Source organism: Amphiprion ocellaris, chromosome 4 (genome assembly GCF_022539595.1).
Source record: "Amphiprion ocellaris isolate individual 3 ecotype Okinawa chromosome 4, ASM2253959v1, whole genome shotgun sequence".
Taxonomy (NCBI): Eukaryota; Metazoa; Chordata; class Actinopteri; family Pomacentridae; genus Amphiprion; species Amphiprion ocellaris.
Genome location: NC_072769.1, coordinates 20,299,992 through 20,320,902, shown reverse-complemented (window position 1 = coordinate 20,320,902; position 20,911 = coordinate 20,299,992). Strand labels below are relative to the sequence as shown.

The following is a 20,911-nucleotide window of genomic DNA, read 5'->3' as shown; positions in this document are numbered from 1 at the left end:
AGGCTCGAGCAAATTTGGGGAAATACTTTTTAATTTTGATCATGATCATCAGAGTTTGTATATTTCTCTAGGATACAATTGGCATCATTATAAAGGTAGTAAACAAAACTCAGAATAATATGGATTCCTGATAAAAAGGTGCCATTATCAAAACAAAGCAGAAAATTAGTTTTTGCTCTAGTAAAGTGTGAGTGGCTGTTATTCATGGCTTGGCTTCTTCTATGGCTTTGGCTGAATCTGTTCAAGTGGTAGCTGGAGCTGAGTCGGATATTTCAGACGTCTCAGGTCCTCCTCCACCTGAATCACAGGAAACATAACAGAAGCTTGTTTCAGGTTTTGGAATAACATTCCATTAGAATTTCTAATGAAGTTAAGCTGTAGTGGAAGATTCTTCACACATTCAAAACATGTGAGGTGAAAGTGCGACTCTGGGCTAGAACAAATCAATCAGCCAACCTGAGCCAGTTCATCCTTCAGTTCGTTGTATTTCGTCACGTTGAATTTCTTCTTGCTGGCCCCCTTATAAAAGTAACGCAAGAACTGTCTGTCTTTAGCGTCTGGGTATACATAATCCTGTGGGGAAGAATAAAGTCAGGTCACTGTTAAAAAAAAACATTTTCATACATGATTTTTTTTCTAGGGCTGCACAGTGGCTCGGTGGTCAGCACTTTCCAACTGTTTACCCAAACTGTTGTGCGTCAGTTTGGCTCATAAAACAGGCACCATCTTTGTTAAGATAATAGTGTCACTCAGGTTAATATCACAGTAATTCTTAAAGCTGTAAGTTTGATGCCACTGTCCTAAATGTCCAAAAACTTTGAAGCCAAAATGTCTTCCAATTCTGGAATGACTGTAGACTGGAGACCTGTCCAGGTGTCCCCTGACTTCACCCTAAGTCAGCTGGGATAGACTCCAGCCCCCTGCGACCATTAATGAGGATTAAGTGTAGAGATAATAGAGGGATTATTTTCTACAGCTGAGCTTTTGGTGTACCAAACTAAAATGGGAAATTCACACTTGCCATCTCAAATAAGTGAAGGGTTGTCTGACAGATCTGTTACTTTTGGGCAGCTTGTATCCTGTTTCCAGATTGTTTGCTAGGCTAATCAAACGGGCGTGTGGTCCAAAATGTTGAACTAGTCCTTTAAATTCAAGGAAACTGAAGCGAAGTCTTGCCTGTTTGGTGAGGACATAATAGGCGAAAGCTCCCATGCTGGTGGCGTAGGTGATGAAATAGGTGACGGGCTCCATGACGTCCCACGAATAGACCCACCAGGTGAGCCAGGCCAGAGCGCCGCCCTGCACGGATAGCAGGGCCATGCCGGTCCAGAGAGTCCTGGAGGCGTGGAACTCAGCTGTACGTGACAGCTGTGCCTTCATCTGTCAGGTAATAAAACAAGGCGGGAGAGTCTCAGAAGACAGAAAAGCCATTCATCCAGTTCAACCGACAGCTGAAACAGAGCGTCAAACAGGTCTAACAGGAGGAAGAGACGTTTAATGATACGTGTACTACCTTCTCCATAGGTGAAAGCTCCTGTTTGAGGTTGTCCAGCTTCTCCAGCAGCTGCCTCTCCGTCAGCAGGTGGTGTTCGGGCAGGTGGAGAGCAGTGTGCAGCAGGTGCACCACATGCTTCATGTCCTCCAGGTCTCTGGCGTGTTCACTGGATGTACAGACTGGACAGGAAGGTAGACGAGGACGAGAGAGTGGAATTGAATCCAAGATGAGAGAAAATAACCAGCAATTAACCGTGAAGCAGAAAAATGAGAATTATTTATGAGCGAGATAAATGTGTTGTACCCTTTTCAGGAGAGGAGACGTTATAAACTGCATCGTTGATGACGAGCTGGAAGTCCTTGTCCAGCAGAGTGTCTATCAGAGTAGTGTTGGCAACACGTTCTCCTTCTGTTACAACAAGTTTCCAATTTAGCACTTTAATTGAATTTGTGAAACTTTTCAGAAAAAAAAGCTTCTTTGAGAGACTTGCATACACTGTATAAACCACAGAGAAAAATGTGCTGTCTGGAATGAGACCCGAGGGGAAAATAAGGAAGGCTCTTCTCTTGTTTAACACAAATTCTATGCTGCTCACTTTAACAAATCCAGTCTCCTAAAAAGATAAAAAAAAAATCTGTGTCAACCTGCCTCACCTGCTTTCTTCAGAAAAAAGCAGGTTTTTCCAGCAGAATGAGAGTCATGCCTCTCACTTAAGTGTTCTAGATTAGATCAGGTTTATTTACTTGCCTTGTGTACAGATACAGACCAGCACAGGTAGACTGAATATCTCAGAGTCAATACGCAAACAGAAAGTGGTAATTAAAGAAACAGCAATACAATATGTGGGTCATTCCAGAACTGGAGGAAATCCTACGTCCCACTATGTGTTATAATTATGGGACTGTTGTCCGACAGGGTGTGTAGTTTGAGGCTGAGGCAGCAGCATCTCAGTGTGACCTTCCTTCTTATCATCACCACCTCTGGTCTATCTGTACCAAAATTAAAAATTCAGTTACAGGTGGGCGTTGGCACTCAGAGGTCTGCAAGCTTCACAGTCAGCTTCACTGGTCGGATGGTGTTAAAGTCAGAGCTGCAATCCAGAAAGAGCATCGTGCACAAATTCTGTTAGAGTTACAAAAGAAGCATCAGGGTCATTTGGGGAAACGTTGGGGATCCACTTATTTTATAGCAACAACTGAAAGTGCAATTGTGCCGTGGCTGTTCATTGCCTTTGGCTTTTTTAGGTACTGGTACTATAATGGAGGACTTAAAGGACAGAGTGACTGCTGGCTGTTTGAGAAAGGCATTTAAAATGTCTGTGTACACACCAGACAGCTGCTCAGCACAGACGTTCTGACAGATTAAATATCATTTCAACTTATCTAAAGATAAAGTAGGGCAGCATGGTTCAATTAGCCATAATCATCAATGAGCCTTTCAGCATCATTAGCTAACACAATGTAGCATTAGAACACAGGAGTGATGGTTGCTGGAAATGTTCCTCTGTACCTCTATGTAGATATTCCATTAAAAATCAGCTGTTTCCAGCTAGAATAGTCATTTACCACATTAACAATGTCTACACTGTATTTCTGATTCATTTAATGTTACTGTCGTTTTTTAAAAAAAAAAAAAAAAAAAAGCTTTTCTTTCAAAAATAACGACATTTCTAAATGACCCCAAACGGTAGTATGTGCACCAGTACCCTCCAAGAACTGGAAACAAATGTGTAAGATTAGTGGAATTCCCCTGCAGGGCTGCAACCTGTGTTGACAAGCCATGAAGTTGACATTACTGCATTTACAGAGGCAGTAAAACAGTGACTCATGTTGCTATGAATGGATCCAGATACCAGCAGTGCCAGGCACATTTCCTGTAACTGGCCAGACTTTATAAAGCAAAGTGCAAGGAAATCATGACATTACTTAATTGATTAACCTTTTAAACCCTTATGCTGAAACAGTTTATTAACAGCGTTGAAAAAGTGCCAACGGTTTGTAAAATGATCTTCTCGAGGCATCTTGCCAAACTACTCTGCGCAGCTTTTTCTTTACACAAAACTTGGCAAACCAGACTGACTGCACCTGAAGCATGTCATCCGCCCGGTGATGCATATCTTAACGCATGCACCCTAATACCTTTGGAGAAAACTGAAGCGGTGGCTCCTGGGTCCTCTCTCTGCAGATCATCGATCAGGTCCCCGACGCTCATCAGCATGGGCCTGAGGAAGAAAAGGCAGTTCTCGTTCCTGGATGGCAGCGGGACCTCCAGGACCAAACGGCCATATTTGTACTTCAAAGACACATCTGGGAAAGAAAAAAATCAGGGGAGAATCTACTTTAAAAATCTTAATTTAAATTTGTATTTTAGCCAAAAAAAGAATGAGTAAGTGACATTTATTGTGTGACTGTAGTAATGGTAAATTACCACCGGAGGGAACAAGTGTACTGTAGAAAAGAGCCGGATGGTTTCCAAGCGGAGGCCGTCTATGTTGAACCTGGAAAGAAATAAAGAAAGAAAGAAAGAAAAGGTTGCATGCACTGCCCATCCAAAAAAAAAGTTGCACACTCTAATATTTCATTGGTCCGCCTTTAGCTCCAAGAACGACACATATTCGCCGTGGTGTCGTTTCGATAAACTTCTGCAATGTCACAGCATTTATTTCTGTCCAGAGTTGCAGTAATTTTCTACTAAGATCAAAGATTGTCAGTGGGGCTGAGCTCTGGACTCTGTGGAGGACAATCCATGTGTAAAAATGATGCCTCATGCTCGCTGATCCACTCATTCACAATGTGAGAAGATGATGGTTCTCCACTATCCTTCAGGTTTTAATAATGCGTTGGACGGTTCTTAACTTGATTTTAATAGTTTCATAAATCTCCTTAATGTTTTCTTTGCTTGATGCAGGCCAATAATTTGACCCTTCTGAGACAGATTAACATCCTTTCTATGATCACAGGATATGTCTTCCAACATGGTTGTTTAAGAAATGAGAAGCTCCTCACTGCATCAGCTAGGATTAAATAAGTTGTTGCAGCTGAAACATATTCATCACTGCAGTAATTATCCAATGGAAGGCTCCCAGCTATTTGCTTAGTTAAATCTAAGTGGCGACTTTTTGTGGACAGGCAGTGGATTTTATTCTTTGTGTTCTCACATACACCCCTCCCTTGGTAAACTGTTACGTCAGCAGATGTTATAGAGCATCCCTAATAGAAGGATCTATATAAAAGAGACACGTAGAAAGAGTTTGCCAAAAGGCCACTTCAATTGAATTCCCTGGGCTTTGCTCTGAATGTGCTTTTACAACAATATAAATTTGTTCTATAAGAAAATCTGTCTCTGTAGTTGTTTTTCACTTCCCTTCTAAGCAGTATATATAATCTGGCCAGCAGAGAGGACAGATTCCTCTGATTGAAGCAGCTCTTCCTCGCTGATGCATGACTTTCCAGTTACTTTCAGGTTGCTGTATTCAGTGCTTAATGAATTGCAATCACACTGCAAGTTCCCGTAGTCCCTCCCAGACTCCTGATAATGGAGAAAGCCTCCATAAAGAGCCGCTCATTATTCTAGTCAGGAGGAGTACTTCTCTGTCCTGTACTTGACATTCCCTGGGTATAGTCCTTCTACCGGTTTAAATGCAAACTGGAATGTCTGCTTAATATTTAAGCTCACTAGGTTCTGCTACAAGGCAGCAATTTAAGCAGTATATGAAAAAAATCATTTTAGTCCTGTCAGTCAGCCTAACATCTCTGAGTGAAACCATCAAAACCAAACACACGTACAAAATGAGGTCGTAAATGTTCAGATTCAGATTTGTAATGGTTCATGATGTTGTATTCTCCAATTTCCTTAATTAAAACCATAAAACGCCACCTGTTTCCTCATGATGAAACACTTTGTTTTAAAGTTCCAAAACAGTTTCCTCGGCATTAGTTCCTATTTAGCTAGAAGTCAGGGAGGTCCCGTGTGAATACATCTTTATCCAGCTGACAACCAGGGATGTGGCAGACACTCTCGCCCGTCCCTCGGTGTTCCACTTGGGAGGTTGTTCAATCAATATTACATTAAAGAGGAACAAGGGAGCTGTCTATTTCCATGGGAGGAGAAAGCAGACAAGTTGTGAAGCCAGAGGCCAGAATTACAATCTAGCAGTGACAAGATGGGGCTTCAACAGGAGGAACAACATCAAGATAAGATAGATAGACAGATATCCAGTAATTAATAAATAGATAGACAGGTATCCAGTGATTGATAGATAGACAGATATCCAGTAATTAATAAATAGATAGACAGGTATCCAGTGATTGATTGATAGACAGATATCCAGTAATTAATAGATAGATAGATAGATAGATAGATAGATAGATAGATAGATAGATAGATAGATAGATAGATAGATAGATAGATAGATAGATAGATAGATAGATAGATAGATAGATAGATAGATAGATAGATAGATAGATAGATAGATTCAGAGTCAGAAACTGTCTGAATCTGTTTCCGATGTTCCTTTAACTTATCATCCGTGACGTAATGTTCACTTGGAAAGCGTACACATCGAAAACTACAAAAAAAGTGCTTTTCATCATTCTACATGCTTCATTTTTAGTTGGCAAAATTGAACTATTTGCACTACACAGACAAAAAAATTGTGTCCTCTGCAGTGCAACCAAGAAGTCATTAGTGACTCGGCTGCTAACAACAGTGATATGTCAAACATTCAGGGACATTTTGGCTCTACTGGGCTGAAATACAGGCTGTGTTTATAAATAGCAGATAGGAGACAAGTATGAAAACAAATTAAAATTATAATTTAGAGTAGCTAATGCATGTAGACTCGCTTTTTCTGTAGCTACTTGGGAAATTGTTGTGCATGTTAATTCCATGTTTTTACATTTTTGTAAAGTTAAAAATCAGCAAAAGTCATTTTTTGTTCTTTCTTGATTATGATTTTTGGCATTAGAACTGTATCATACTGCACAGAAGACATCTTTGACTTCTCTCTACTTCTAGCCATGGTTGTGCTGTTTCTATAGGTGGAGTGGACTTAAATTGCAGTGAGGAATAAGCCCCCATTGAGTAAAAATGTGATCTGTCATGAGCAAAGAATAGCCAGAAACTACTGGACTGTTGTGTCAATGGTTTTACAAAAAAACAACCTGTCCTTGTGTGACAGTCACACTTTTTGATGGTATGTCATGTGGTCATGCTCCATTACATTTGAAGTCTATAACACAGTGAATATTGAACTAAGGCTTGACGTGAGAAGAAATTATATCATAAATCAAAGCAATATCTGTCAGAAAGGACATTTTCTCCAAATGGTTCAGCCCTATGAATGAGTCATTTTTACAACAGCCTTTTGTCCAAGTGCCAACTTGAAGCAAAAAGACCACTTTTCCCAAAGTGGCTTCATCAGGAGGCGAAACTGAAGCTGTAGCACAGAAATTTGCTGAAGATTTCATACCAATTGAGACTAACATGAGCTTGTAATAAAGTTTAGCATCACGAAACATAGCTTATATGCCCCAAAAAGAAACAAAGTGATCCCAATGAGACAAATTTGTGATGCTCAGCTTGCGTAAGATCTCCAGATGTACAGCTGAAAGACGTCACTCAGCCTTCCTGCATCAACACACCAGCTCCCCATGGACAGTGGCAGAAAGGATTTTTAGGTTTGTATCTTTTAATGACACCAGGGAAACGTGACACACAAACGGAAATAATCACACAAGCATGGGGGAATCCAAAATTAGAAAAATAAGCTTTAGAGAAGCATAGGGTTACCAAAAGTTTGTTATATTTCTCATTTATCAAAGAATGTTTTCAATTGTAAAAGATATAGTACAAGATATAGCCTGTGTCCTCTATCACAATAAATGTCCATTTATACTATACATTTTCTAGTAATTAAAATACTTGACATCCAGTATTTCATCACACTGCCAAAGTCACCAGAAAATCCATACTGCCATAAAGCATCCCCACCTATTGATTTCCATGAGGATCTGCAGTGGTCTATATATAGCATTTACCCCCAGGGAGCCAAGTCACAGAGAGTTATGGGATGATTAACCACAAAGAAATAAAAAGTCTTTCCTTAAATGATTTTTTTGGGACAAATTTTACTTTATATTTATGAATATTATGCACTTAACCCTTTAAGACCTACCATTGTGCAAGTCTGCCAGGACCATATTCTCACATTTTTACATACTGTAGTACAATTTTTTTGAGTATTTTTATTTGCTTTACATAAATATATCCCTTATATCCCACATTTTAATAATATGTATTGACTCGGGTCTTAACTATTACAATAAATTGCTTAAATTAAAATCATTTTTGTTTTTTTCACATGTGTTTCAAGATACAGAAATGGCATAGCTGTATTCCTCAAATTTGTGAAAAAGTTGCACAATATCCCGTGGTCTCGATTCTAAAGATTTTTGTTATGTGTGCTTTATTGTGTATTTTTACAAACTCATCACTGCAACGAAAAAGCGCTCCGAGACCTGTTGAACATGTGAAATGATAGTGTAACTCCCCAGATTTTATATGCAAAAAGAATGATGGATCTATCTTATCTGGTTTCAAATCTACCGCCAATCAAAAATGAATATGCTATTGTAGCGCTGGGGCTAAGCTGAGCTCCATAGGGTTACAGTATCTAAAAATCATTCAGCTGTAACAATCTTCGTAGGCAAAATCATTCTTTGAACTGTCCATAATGTACAGTGAACCGGCTGCTGGTAGAAAATGCTTTGTTTAAAGGAGTCACAGGCCAAAAAGACTGGGAGCCACTGGCTCAGTTCAGCCAGAGAAAATAAAGCAAAAGCACCATCTTAGAAATCATATAGAAAAATCTAGATTTCACAAAATGATACTTTCTCACTGTTTACTCAATAACCATGCCGTTCCCAGGCAGCCAAAAGAATCCAGTTAATCTGTGCCTGCTCAGAGTTAATGTCAGACAGTAAACACATTACCAGGATGTTAATAAGCCCAAGAAAGCTTTTATATTGGCAACAGTCGTAGTGCTTCATTAAGCCGAGTGGTGCAGGCGTTGAGTGCCAACTAGGGGTAACCGATTTGAGCAAAATATCTAATTGAGACTGTTCTGAGAGATAATGAAATTTGGTTTGCAATTTGCTTTTTTTTAGAGTCAAACTTTAGCACAACATTCACTGTGGAATTGATTTTAAACGTGACAGGACAACAACACATCAGACATGAGTGTCATAAAAGGAGGACGGCACAAATTCATAAAACCACTGACACCACAGTTTAACCTCTGGGTCAGATGCACTGAATAGCAAATACTCTGAATGGCAGCCTTTGTGATTTGCTAAGTGCACAACTGTGATTGGGCTGCACAGTGGCTCGGTGGTTAGGACTTTAGCCTTGCAGCTAGAAGATCCCCGGTTCGCATCCCGGCCTCCCTATAGAGTTTGCATGTTCTCCCTGTGCATGTGTGGGTTTTCTCTGGCTTCCTCCCACAGTCCAAAAATATGCTGAGGTTAATTGGTAACTCTAAATTGTCTGTATGTGTGAATGCGATTGTGACTGTTGGTCTCAACATGTAGGGTGTCCCCTACCTTCACTCTAAGTCAGCTGGGATAGACTCCAGCCCCCTGTAACCCTAATGAGCATTAAGAGGAGTATAGATGATGGAAGGATGGACAACTGCAATTTTGATTTGGAATTAAAATGAAAGTACTGAGTCCCTCATTAGCAAACAGTTCCAGTTCAGGGGAGTGAGCTGAGCTGTGCATTGGTGCCCTACTAATGTGAAAATAGCAGATCTGGAGTGAAGCTTCAAGGGCAAGGCCAAATGCTTTGTGTCTTTACCAAATGGGGATGTGTTTGCTGATGAGTGTTTGTGCAGATGTGTGTTTGTGTGGAAGATCATTGACCAAAGTCAATTCAACAGCTGACTGCCCCCGGGCGGTTTATATGCTGTGTACACACACAGTACCAACCCAATCTAAATCAACAGAACGTGACCACTGTGGCAGATAATGCAGCTTGAGAGCTTGGCGATGAATGTGTACGAGTCTGTAACACACTGCATTATTAATGGTGACCCTTTTACTTATTTCACCTGCATGTGGAAATTACAAATGCCCTTACAGAGCAGTGCAATAACATTAAAGAAGTGCAAAATACACTTACAGCAACATCTGTCTCCGTACATTTAGCTGCAGTGTGTTCAATGAGCTTTGAGTTTGAAACTGGAGATGGAGACTACGTCCAATTTTCTTGAACAGGGTTTTGAAACAGACTAGAAAAAAGCTGCAGACAAGCTCCCCGGCTTGGAGTAATTTCATTATTCCTAACTTTGGTTTCACTGGGACTATTCCAATGCAAAGACACGGACACACCCATAGATCATGTAGCAAAGGGTTAAAACACAATGCAGTGTCACAACAAGTCCATACACAACAAACACACAAGTCATAGGCAATCACGCCCAACTCATGACACGTGACGTGCACTCGCCTGCAGAAAGGGCTGCTACTCCACAGTGTGAATAAATGTGATATTGACTTCTTAGTGGGAACTTTGTGTGCTTATCAAAACAAAACACACATCCCAGCTACACAACGAATCAATATTCAGTGCGTGGTGGTCTGTGGCTGTACATCAATTGTCCTTCACACATTTCGGGAGTCAATTTGGAGCTGCAGGGAACAATGCGCACATCTGTCCCTCATCACCAAATAATTTTCTCCAACTGTTCTTCCACAGAACAATCAGCTGACGGTATATTTACCCCCTGAGCTACGCATTTCTTATTTATGCCATGCCAACAGGGAAAGAGGAGAGGGAGAAGACGGGGAGCAAAAACTTAGGAATACGATGACAAACTCGATCTCCTTCCTCCAGCTGTCCATGGCTTCCTGCTTGAGCAATGATCAGGGTTATCATGGTGACAAGCAGCCTCATTTTCCCTGCAGTCTTCCAGCAGGTCGCTCTATTATGAATCCTGTCACAGCTGAGCTATGGGCTGCTGTATGCTGACTTCCTACCGAAATCTCCTCCCATTCTCGTCATAGACTTTAAATCAAGGGAAAGGGCCTTTTTGCTCTTAAACATTGGGTCATAAGAGGATGAATTACAGTATCTCACTGATATGACATGAAGCAGAGAGAACTAGATTTTCTGCCTTGTATTTATACACTGTCAAAAAAAAGTCTCCACCTGGATTTAACTAAGAAAATATTTAGGAGCCTTCCACTGGATAATTAATGCAGTGATGAATATGTTTCAGTAGGCAACAACTTATTTGTTGGAAGACATATCCTGTGGTCATGGAAAGGATGTTAATCTGTTTCAGAAGGGTCAAATTATTGGCCTGCATCAAGCAAAGAAAACAACTAAGGAGATTTCTGAAACTACTAAAATCAGGTTAAGAACCGTCCAACACATTATTAAAACATGAAGGATAGTGGTGAACCATCATCTTTGAGGAACAAATGTGGTCAGAAGAAACTCTTAAATGATCATAGGAAATCAACAGTTGAACTCACAGCTATGTTTAATAGTGAAAGTAAGAACATTTCCACATGCACAATGTGAAGGGAACTCAAAGGATTGGGACTAAACAGCTGTAGCTCTAAGAACACCACTGATCAGTGAGGCGAAAAAAAAAGGCTTCAGTTTGCTAGGTAGATTAAAGATTGGACTCTGGAGCAATGAAAGAAGGTCATGTGGTCTGATGAGTCCAGATTTACCCTGTTCCAGAGTGATGGGGGCATCAGGGTAAGAAGAGAGGAGGATGAAGTGATGCACTCATCATGTCTAGTGTCTACCAGCCTGTGGGGGTTTAGAGTTATGATCTGGGGTTGGTCAGGTTCAGCAACATTATGTTCCCAAAGAATGAGGTCAGCTGACTACCTGAATGTACTGAATGACCAGGTCTTTCCATCAATGGAGTTTTTCTTCCCTGATGACATGGACATGTTCCAAGATGATGATGCCAGGATTCATGGGGCTCATATTGTGAATGAGTGGATCAGGGAGCATGAGACGTCATTTTCACACATGGATTGTCCTCCACAGAGTCCAGACCTCAGCCCCATTGAGCATCTTTAGGATGTGCTGGAGAAGACTTTGTGCAGCGGCCTGACTCTTCCATCATCAATATAAGATCTTGGTAGAAAATGAATGCAACTCTGGACAGAAATAAATGCTGTGATATTGCAGAATCTTATCAAAACGATTCCAGGACAAATGTGTGTCATTCTCAGAGCTAAAGGCAGTCCAATGAAATATTAGAATGTGCAACTTTTTTTTGGACGGGCAGTGTATCTGTCCACCAACCAGGGAAGTTGCAGTTTACATCCGTGTCTATCCAGACTTGATCTTCTGGATATGAAATGTTAACACTTCATTTTATCCTTTTAGACATTTGTTCAAAAATCAGTGCAGGAATTGTTGAGTTACAGCCAAACATGTTTTATGAGGTCACAGTAATCTTGATCTTCGTCCATCAAATTCATCCTTGAGTCAAAGTAATGAACCAGATGTAAAGACATTTTTTCCAGACAGTCCTGATATACTGCGTTCACCAGAGTGTGACTGGCGTTAGGTAACAGTGACCTGTGACCACCTACAGTAGATTTAATCCTTTCATCACTGTGTCCAAGTGAACATTCGTGCCAAATGTGAAGAAATTCCCTGCAGGAGGAATGAGAAGGATGGAAAACCTGAAAACATAACGCCTCCAGCCTCAGCTGTCACCGACACAGAGGCATAAAAACGTGCAAGCATGATGCTCATGCTTAAGGCTGAGGTGAAAAACGAAGGCTGCCAGGAAGAGAAATTGAATTACTCCCTGTTGCCTATAAGATTGAGAACAGCCAGCGCTCTGCCATGAAAATGATTTGCATTGAACCATTTATCTTCTCTTATACAGGTAATGATCCAGTTCAGTCAGGAGAGCAGAGAGAGAGTACAGTGGGAGGAAGAAAACTGCAGCACAACATGGTGTATGACCACAAGGTCGTGCAAATAGGACAAACAACATGTTTGGTAACTGTAAAACATAAAAAAAATTAAAACATGGAAGTAGCACTGCTCTAAATCAAAAGCCAGACTTCATTTAATTAACGTGTGCTGAGAATGAGAAGATAAATTTAGTCGAGCAGGTCCAACAAACGGAGCATCAGAGTTCCTGACAGTTTTCCGAATGTTCATTCTACCATGCAAAAAGGAGAATTGTCTGTTTCAAAGAGCTTCTCATCTGTGTTTCTACCGCACTCAAAATGGGTGGTGCAGGGTGACAAGCAGAGGAAGGAAGTTTGTTCTTACAGTTAATAATCACTCAGTCCAAACTGCCATAATCAATTATCTCTGACTCAAGATCCTGCAGGCTGAAGTCAGCAAAGAGAGCTTCAACCGTCAACCTAGCAACCCACAGAGAAGGAGCTGAATACTGAAACGAGTAGAACAAAAAGGAGGACCACGGTTCAGGAATTCATGCGGTGTCTGCAATGTTCAGATTTCAAGAAGCTATTTTAAAGGAGCAAAAGCAGCCCTTCCAAAGAAAAATCCCACTTAAACTCAGCCTAGACTAAAATGCAAAACTGCCACAAAAACTTTGCCTCCGCCAGCATGAGTGAATCATATTTCCCCTTTGGTCACACATAGTTAAACAATGCCTCATCACAAGGTCACATGAGGACAAGAAGCACACTGGATAACTAGCTTGTTTCTTCAAAACTAGGTTGAGTTTTCTTAAAAGTAGCCTTCAGTGAAGGGAAACTCCCATGGTGACAAAGGAACCGAAACGGAGTTTACTCATGGCGTCTATGAATTGTTTTTTATCCTTTGAACACACTTTCATTACTTGTTATCACACTGTTTAGTGCAGTAGGACATGTTAAGTTGCTATGGGGTTGCTGACACTTAACAGGGTTAATTATATTCTTCAGCCAAATACAAAACTCTTGATAAAATACCATTAATAAATACCATGATAGCAACAGGCCTCCAAATGTTTCCATTTCCTCTAAAACAGTTTCCATTTCAAGGATTCGCACTCCAACGTTAAAGTGTCACAACAGTGTTAAATAAGTAGTTAAGGCAGGTCACATACCATGACAGTTTTTACCCATTAAGGGATAATGCAATAAAGTTTGTTTATGCAGACCTGTAGTGACTTTTCTTTGCTAAATTTTAAACCATGTTCTGGTGCAGAGAAAGTTAAATATCTTTAGGTGACGGATGTTGCATTGGAAAGAAAATAACAGTTCTAATAATCAATTAATACGCAAATTAAACAGTTGGTGGACAAAAAGGTGAGTTACAGGTCCAGGAAATAAAGGCAAAAACAAGACAGAAAACGGTGTAGCCCTGACAGAAATAAAAAACCTAATTTCCAGTGTGGTCCCTACACTACCATTCAAAAGTTTGGTTCACCCAGGCAATTTCATGTTTGCCATGAAAACTCACACATTTATTCATGTGCTAACATATTTGCACAAGGGTTTTCTAATCATCAGTTAGCCTTTCAACACCATTAGCTAACACAATGTAGCATTAGAACACAGGAGTGATGGTTGCTGGAAATGTTCCTCTGTACCCCTATGTAGATATTCCATTAAAAATCAGTTGTTTCCAGCTAGATTAGTCATTTACCACATTAACAATGTCTAGACTGGATCTGTGATTCATTTAATGTTATCTTTATTGGAAAAAAAAATGCTGTTCTGTCAACAGTAAGGACATTTGTAAGTGACCCTAAACTTTTGAACAGTAGTTTACATGTATCTACAGATATCAAGGAGAAGCAGATGGAGGTAACCTTTGGTGGCATCTTGCACTGAGGCACTTACAGTCAGATTATACTTTTAAAATGATTATTATTTTTCGCTTTTAGTTCACAGTTGACTGTAAAGAGACAGACAGAAAAATCTGTCATACAATAAGGTTTTCCAGCAACAATAAGTCTTAAGAAATTTGAAATCTGACGCTCAGCATCAAAAGGTGAACATGAAGTCTGGTGTCACTAAGCTCACTGAAACTCAGCTACTGTTTGGATCTCACTGTATGGTTGCTCTGCTGAATCTTCAGCAACACTGGAATTGAGTTCAAGATATCAGTTTTATGTCTAGTGAGTAAAGTGGAAAAGACTCGTGTCACTGTCTGCCTTTCTTTCATCTGCTAATCTCCAATCTCTGTGGATCTTTATACAGAACAGCATCTACCTTTGGTGTAACCAGTCTGACGCTGTGAAAAGTTAAACCCCTGTCGGTGATGCTTGTCTTAGTTGTGCTGTTGTTTTGGGATTTCCAGGTTTTGTGACAAACATCCGTCTCTATTCAGTCATAAAACAACCTTATTGTTTCAGCATTTTCAAACTAAAACTAGAAATAAATGTATAATTTATCATTTTGTATAATTTATCTGTGATTTCCACTTCAAATTCTCATCAACCATGACACCCAAAAACTTAGTTTCCCTCACTCCATTCATTTCAATACTATCTATATTAATTGAACAATCAATATCTTTCTTTCTGTTGCTAAATATCATAAAGTTAGTTTTCCCAGATTTAGTGACATCAAACCATGTTTTTATTTTTCTGAATTCTTTTTTGACCACATCCAACACCTGTGTTAAATTTTCCCTAGAATAAAATAAAGTAGCATCATCTGCAAAGACAAAACATTTAAGCAGTTTAGATAGAAAAATAAAGTCATTAATATATAAAATAAACAGTTTTGGTCCAACAACCAACCCCCGAGGAACACCACATTTATATGATAGGATTCAGATTTCACATTATTTATCTGCACATACTGCTTTCTATTTTCTAAATAACCAGAAATTCACTGATGTGCTACCCCTCTGATGCCATACTTTCTCAGTTTGTTCAAAACTATAGTGTGATCTATTGTATCGAAGGCCTTTTTAAGGTCAACAAAGATGCTTAGAAAATAATGTTTTTTTTTTTAATCTATGGCAGCAGATATTTCTTCAGTGAACTGTATAAGTGCCATTGATGTAGGAATGGCATGAGGAAGAAAACTGTGCTCTTCAAATTCTGGAAATCCTACTTGAGCACGTTCTGTTTTCACAATTTGCAGCATTGTCACTCCAGCATTGTATTCTTGGAAATAGGCAGGATGTGACCTTATCACATGTGCCCAAGGGTTGTAGAAACAGACCCAAATTATAAAAGATGCTAAAAGCACGACATCCTATTTCAGAAATCTATTGCACATGTTCAATACAGCAGACTTCTTAGTCTCATTCATTCAGCACTGATCCTTTCACTACTGGGTGCACAACATTCAACTGATATTGATTCGCTCATCTGACTCCAGGTGAAATTGAAAACCAATATATTTACCAGAATATCACACTGTTCTGTTTATGTGTTACTGTTAATGCAAGGAATAAAGAATGAGCAGCCCGTGAAGAACAAACAAAGCTGAGTGTCCTGTAGGTCAGTCAGGTTTCTCTCAACACTGCTTAGAATTTAAACGTACCTGGTCAGCATTACAGTATTGACTGGAGAAAAGATAGAGCTTATCTGACAGTATCAGCACTTACTGGCATAAAGGCCGCGTCTCCTAACAATTCTCTGGTGAAAGTGTCTGCCCTGTATATCTTTTTGCTGAAGGCGGTACAGAAATCATAAATGTTGAAGCACCTTGTCTCCGGTGGCCTCTCAGTGGGGGATGATTCATCTTACAGTTTCATAAAAGAAGCTGTGACATGAATACGACAATTGCCCCGGCTGCCCACAAGAGCTCATATCTGAATTCTGAGCAGCTTACGCCATCGGCTGCTCATTACTCAACTCGTGTGTGTGCTCACACTCGCATATTAGCGGCTGCTACAAAGGGTCGATGGGGTCCTCAACAAGGGATTCAGCGACAATTTGCAAGTTAATCAGACTTTTAATGTTAAAAATCAGTGAAGCTTATATTTCCATTTCCTAATGTACGACCTCTGGAATGACTATATCACTGGCTGCCATCTACAGGAATTGAAATGATTTCCTTTCTACAATTCATTTAAAGAACCTCATGCAAAACTGACAACTCCATGGATTCTAAAAATGTATTTTGTTCACAGCAGTGGTCTCTAATTACAAGTGTTGTACCTGCCTATTTAAAACACGTTGCAGTGGTCCCACTCCTTTACAAACACTCCGTATGGACTTTACGTTTGAGTAGTACTGAGTCTGATCAATTCAACATTGCTGGAGACCACAGACTGACTGCAGAGAGAGAGCTAAAGTATTGCATTTAATTTATTTTTGCAATAATCTGTCAATAAAAATACAGAGGGTAAGGGTTAGGCTAACGTGATCTATCCTAACCCTAACAGTAGGGAGGAGTGATAAATTCAATGAATTTCTTGTGTTTTTGCATCTATTTTTTGTTGAAAAATCTCATGCAGGCAATATTTTTAATGAGTGAAAATTAAACTACCTAAGTTTGACTACAACATCTGGTTTGCATTGTTTAAGTATGTCTTGCTTTTACTGAATGCATATATTTGAAACATCTTCAGTAAGTTTTACAAAAATACCTAATGAAGCAGTGAATTTCAACCAATAGATGCATTTTGGTCATTATAAAGTTCTTGGCATGAAAAACACTGAATACTCCATATTTCCTGTACACAACAGAATGTGTCTCCTGTACATATGAAGTGAAACCAACTTCCAGAATATATTTAGATCCAGATTAGGGTTATGTGAGGTCAGCCTAACCCTAACCCACCAATAATCTAAAAATGCCAAACATTTGCCTCAATAATTGGTTGAGCCAATAATCAACTAAAGAGTACATTTGAGTATCAAATACTCTGCCAGTTTGTAGTTCATTTGGGGTATTCTGGTTTCCTAAAGATGAAATATTCTGACTGTGTAATTACAAAGACTCTTGTTCTGTAGTTTTTCCCATTTTTCTCTCTTCAGTTCCTGTTGTCTACACAGTCTTCTGTCTGGGGATGGACAAAAAAAAAAAAAAAATTAAAAAAAATTTTAAAAAAATGAACAATTTTAAAACCTCCATCTATATGATGCATACTCGGCTATTTCTGTAGTCGTCCATCCATCTGCATCGTGTGTTTATAATGCCGACAGTGTAATTAGACAATACATCGCTTCTGAGAGTACAGCAAGAAAGCAATGACCTTTGACCACACTTTGGTGAAAATACGACACCATGAGCATACTGATGAGCTCGATGTTCTGGCTTTGAAAGAAGTGTATCTCTAAGCTTTGCTGCTCCACAGACAGCTGTAGGAACCGTTCGGCTACAGAAATGAAGAAGCTGCAATTTTATATAGGATGCTATCTAAAAATAGAGCTCATCTTAGTCATGCTTGCTCGAAGGAGTGAGTCATGACAGCTTGTCCGTTTGACAGATGCATTGTTATTTCTGCTTCCAAATCCGACAAACTATATGTGGCTTAGTGAGGAGACTAAGAATGCGTTCATCGAAGCAGCATGTTCTGTTCTCCCAGTGCTGTCAGAGTTTTGAGGCCCAGTTGGGATCTGCCTGCCTGCAACTCAGCTGACCACTGCAATTTCGTGCGATGGGTGGTAAAAATGGCTTTTTTTTTTAAACAGCTGATTAATATACCCGTGAGTTGAACCATACTGCAAAAAATAAGTAAATATCATGCGGTGATGCTCTGATGCAATGTGTGGTTTCACTTTGCGTAGCATTTCCTTCCTGCACTACGCTCCCAACTGCATCTAATGATTTGTGTGCCAAGTCGTTTACCTTGTAGCTTTATGGCCCGGGCGCGACGCCTCGGTGATGGATGACAGCACATATGCGAGCCGGCGGTTGATGATGGTGACTCGGGGCATAAGATAGACAGTGCCTTTTGTGCTGAGGGCTGCAGAGTATCGCAATGTTAGTGGTGGGATTGTGTGAGGCTTAACGTTTGGAGGGAATTTTTAGCAGCATGGTCCCTGAACAGCTTTCTCAGTGGAGTAATTGAATAAGAGCTGCTTTACTGATGAGACAATGTACAGTCAGGATCACACTCTTCAAGGCTGATTGGTTGGAGTTGTCATGTAGACATGCCTAGACTGCTAAAGCCCTGTGGAGCTGGGTAATGCACTTGAATTATTAATTTATTGTCCTGAATGAACATTCTACAATTCTACAATTTCATTTAGCAGACGCTTTTCTCCGAAGCGACGTACATCTGAGAGTAGATACAACACAAGCGAGGATCTAGTCAGGAGAAAACAACCTGAATAAGTACCATAAACAGGTTCAAGTGTGACAATAGGACCGTGGTATCTACAGGCAGTGCAGACGTAATAGGATTTCAAGTCAAGTCAAAGGTGTTCAGAGAAGAGCTGGGTTTTAGTCTGTTCTTAAAGACTGAGAGGGACTCTGCAGATCGAACAGAGTTTGGTAACTCGCTCCACTATTGGGGAACCACAGAGGAGTCTAGCTGTCGACGAGCCCTGTTGTGGTGGTTGGATCAGGCGCCTTTTGTTGGCCGAGCGTAGAGAGTGGTAGGGAGCGTAGACCTGAATGCCAGTAAGGAGTTGCAGTAGTCGATGCGTGATATTACGAGAACCTGTACCAGGAGTTAAGCTGCATGTTCAGACAGGAAAGGTCTGATCTTCCTGATGTTGTACAGGACGAATCGACACAACCGATCAACAGAGGCCACATGAGCCTTGAAGGTTGGTTGGTCATCAATCATGACACCCAAGTTTCTGGCAGACTTTGTGGGTTTGAGTTGGGTTGATTCAAGCTGGATGTTGATTTCTTGTTGTACACAGGGACTGGCTGGGATGACAAGGAGCTCAGTCTTGGAGAAGTTGAGTTGAAGGTGGTGTTTTTTCATCCATAGGAGTGGACTACTGCACCAAGTGAGGTTGTGTACATTGAGTAGAGGAGGGGCGCACTGACCCTTGAGGAACTCCTATAGGAGTGCAGTCTCATTACATTACAAGAGACACAAAGAGACACTAAACTAGTGTGTGAAAACTACCAAAAGACTTGTTTTTTAGCTAAAGTTTACAAGCCAGAGAATGGAGTTTCTGAGCTGAGTTAACTCAAGTTAGCGCCTCAAACACATCACAAAAACACAATGTGTTGCGTTCAAAGGAAACAGGAAACTAGCCGCTTTATGTTGCAAACATATCGGAATTACGATAATTTAGCCACAGAAGTGACTTTACCTGGTGGAGGAATGTAGTGTGTCTGACACCGCAGCGAAGAGCCGGAACACTTCCCAAAAGTCCCGCCGTAACTTTACCGACAACCCGCACCGAAGCCATGATCCGCCGGTTCAGCCGAGTTGTTGGTTCATTCCGGGACCAGATTCCACCACAGAGAGCCGCTCACAGCCCGGTGTTCGTGCTCGAAACGGGTTGCTGTGTGTGTAAATACCCGCAGAAGAGATGATAGCTACGGGACCGAGGGAGGAACAGAATGCATTTCCGCTCAGCTTCCTTTCTTCCCCCTCTTTCTTTTTTTCTCTCCCTGCTTGGTGTGTCGTGCATGAAGCAGCCTGCAGGGAAACGTCCTTCCCAGCCCAGAGAGGAGCTGGCATCCAGCACACCACACCCCCACAGCTAGGGTGGATCCAGAAGAGCCCTAATCACTCACAGACTATGGAGGACTAAAAGTGCCAAAATTAAATAAATAAATACATCATTAAATAATTAATTAAATGTCATTAATTAATTAAAATTGGAATTAAATATTTCATTAATTAATTAAAATTGGAATTAAATATTTCATTAATTAAGTAAAATTGGAATTAAATACTTAAATGTGTTATTAAATAAATATATCATTAAATAATTAAATGTCATTAATTAATTAAAATTGGAATTAAATATGTCATTAATTAATTAAAATTGGAATTAAATACATAAATGTGTTATTAAATATGTCATTAATTCATTAAAATACCAATTCATTTTAAGTAAAAAACATATTTCATTATTTCACTATTTAATTAATTATTTCATGGTCCTTGTGTTGTATGGAGGACTAAAAGTGCCAAAATTAAATAAATAAATACATCATTAAATAATTAATTAAATGTCATTAATTAATTAAAATTGAAATCAAATATGTCATTAATTAAAATTGGAATACATAAATGTGTTATTAAATATGTCATTAATTCATTAAAATACCAATTCATTTTAAGTAAAAACATATAATATTATGTCACTATTTAATTAATTATTTCATGGTCCTTGTGTTGCAGTGGATCATGAATTTATTTTATCTGTCAACCTCGCCCGTCAAAGTCGGTGGGCGGATCCTAACACCTGATTGGTTACCCTGCACATCAAGTCAAGGCAAATCGATTCCAGGTAATGGATTGACGCAGAGCTTGTGAACACATTCCGATACACTGGGTGGCGCTATTCACCTCTATGTTGGTTTGGAT

General features: G+C 39.8%; 1 protein-coding gene across 2 annotated transcripts; it reads right to left on the bottom strand.

The window, feature by feature from the left end:
- Positions 1–13: 13 nt before the first annotated feature.
- On the bottom strand, positions 14–20,035 carry LOC111579217 (calcium uniporter protein, mitochondrial-like). 2 transcript variants are annotated; one of them, XM_023286528.3, is made up of 8 exons: positions 19,683–20,035; positions 3,926–3,992; positions 3,634–3,801; positions 1,799–1,903; positions 1,514–1,674; positions 1,177–1,380; positions 457–573; positions 14–297 (listed from the first exon to the last, which is right to left on the bottom strand). In XM_023286528.3, exons 1-8 carry the CDS (start codon positions 19,779–19,781, stop codon positions 220–222), a joined length of 999 nt encoding a protein of 332 aa, XP_023142296.1. In that variant the 5' UTR covers positions 19,782–20,035; the 3' UTR covers positions 14–219. The 2 variants fall into 2 exon arrangements, with proteins under 2 accessions (XP_023142296.1, XP_023142218.1); XM_023286450.3 differs by having other exon boundaries at positions 3,923–3,992; positions 19,683–20,033.
- Positions 20,036–20,911: the final 876 nt, after the last annotated feature.

What these genes read in the sequence shown, in the direction of transcription:
- LOC111579217 (XM_023286450.3), bottom strand. Translation starts at nt 19,781, where the DNA reads ATGGCTTCGGTGCGGGTTGTCGGTAAAGTTACGGCGGGACTTTTGGGA. An exon ending in CGCTTCAGTTTTCTCCAAAG is followed by an intron (nt 1,904 to 3,633) that starts GTATTAGGGTGC and finishes TTGTTGTAACAG; the next exon opens with AAGGAGAACGTGTTGCCAAC. An exon ending in TGAAGGATGAACTGGCTCAG is followed by an intron (nt 298 to 456) that starts GTTGGCTGATTG and finishes CCTGTGATTCAG; the next exon opens with GTGGAGGAGGACCTGAGACG.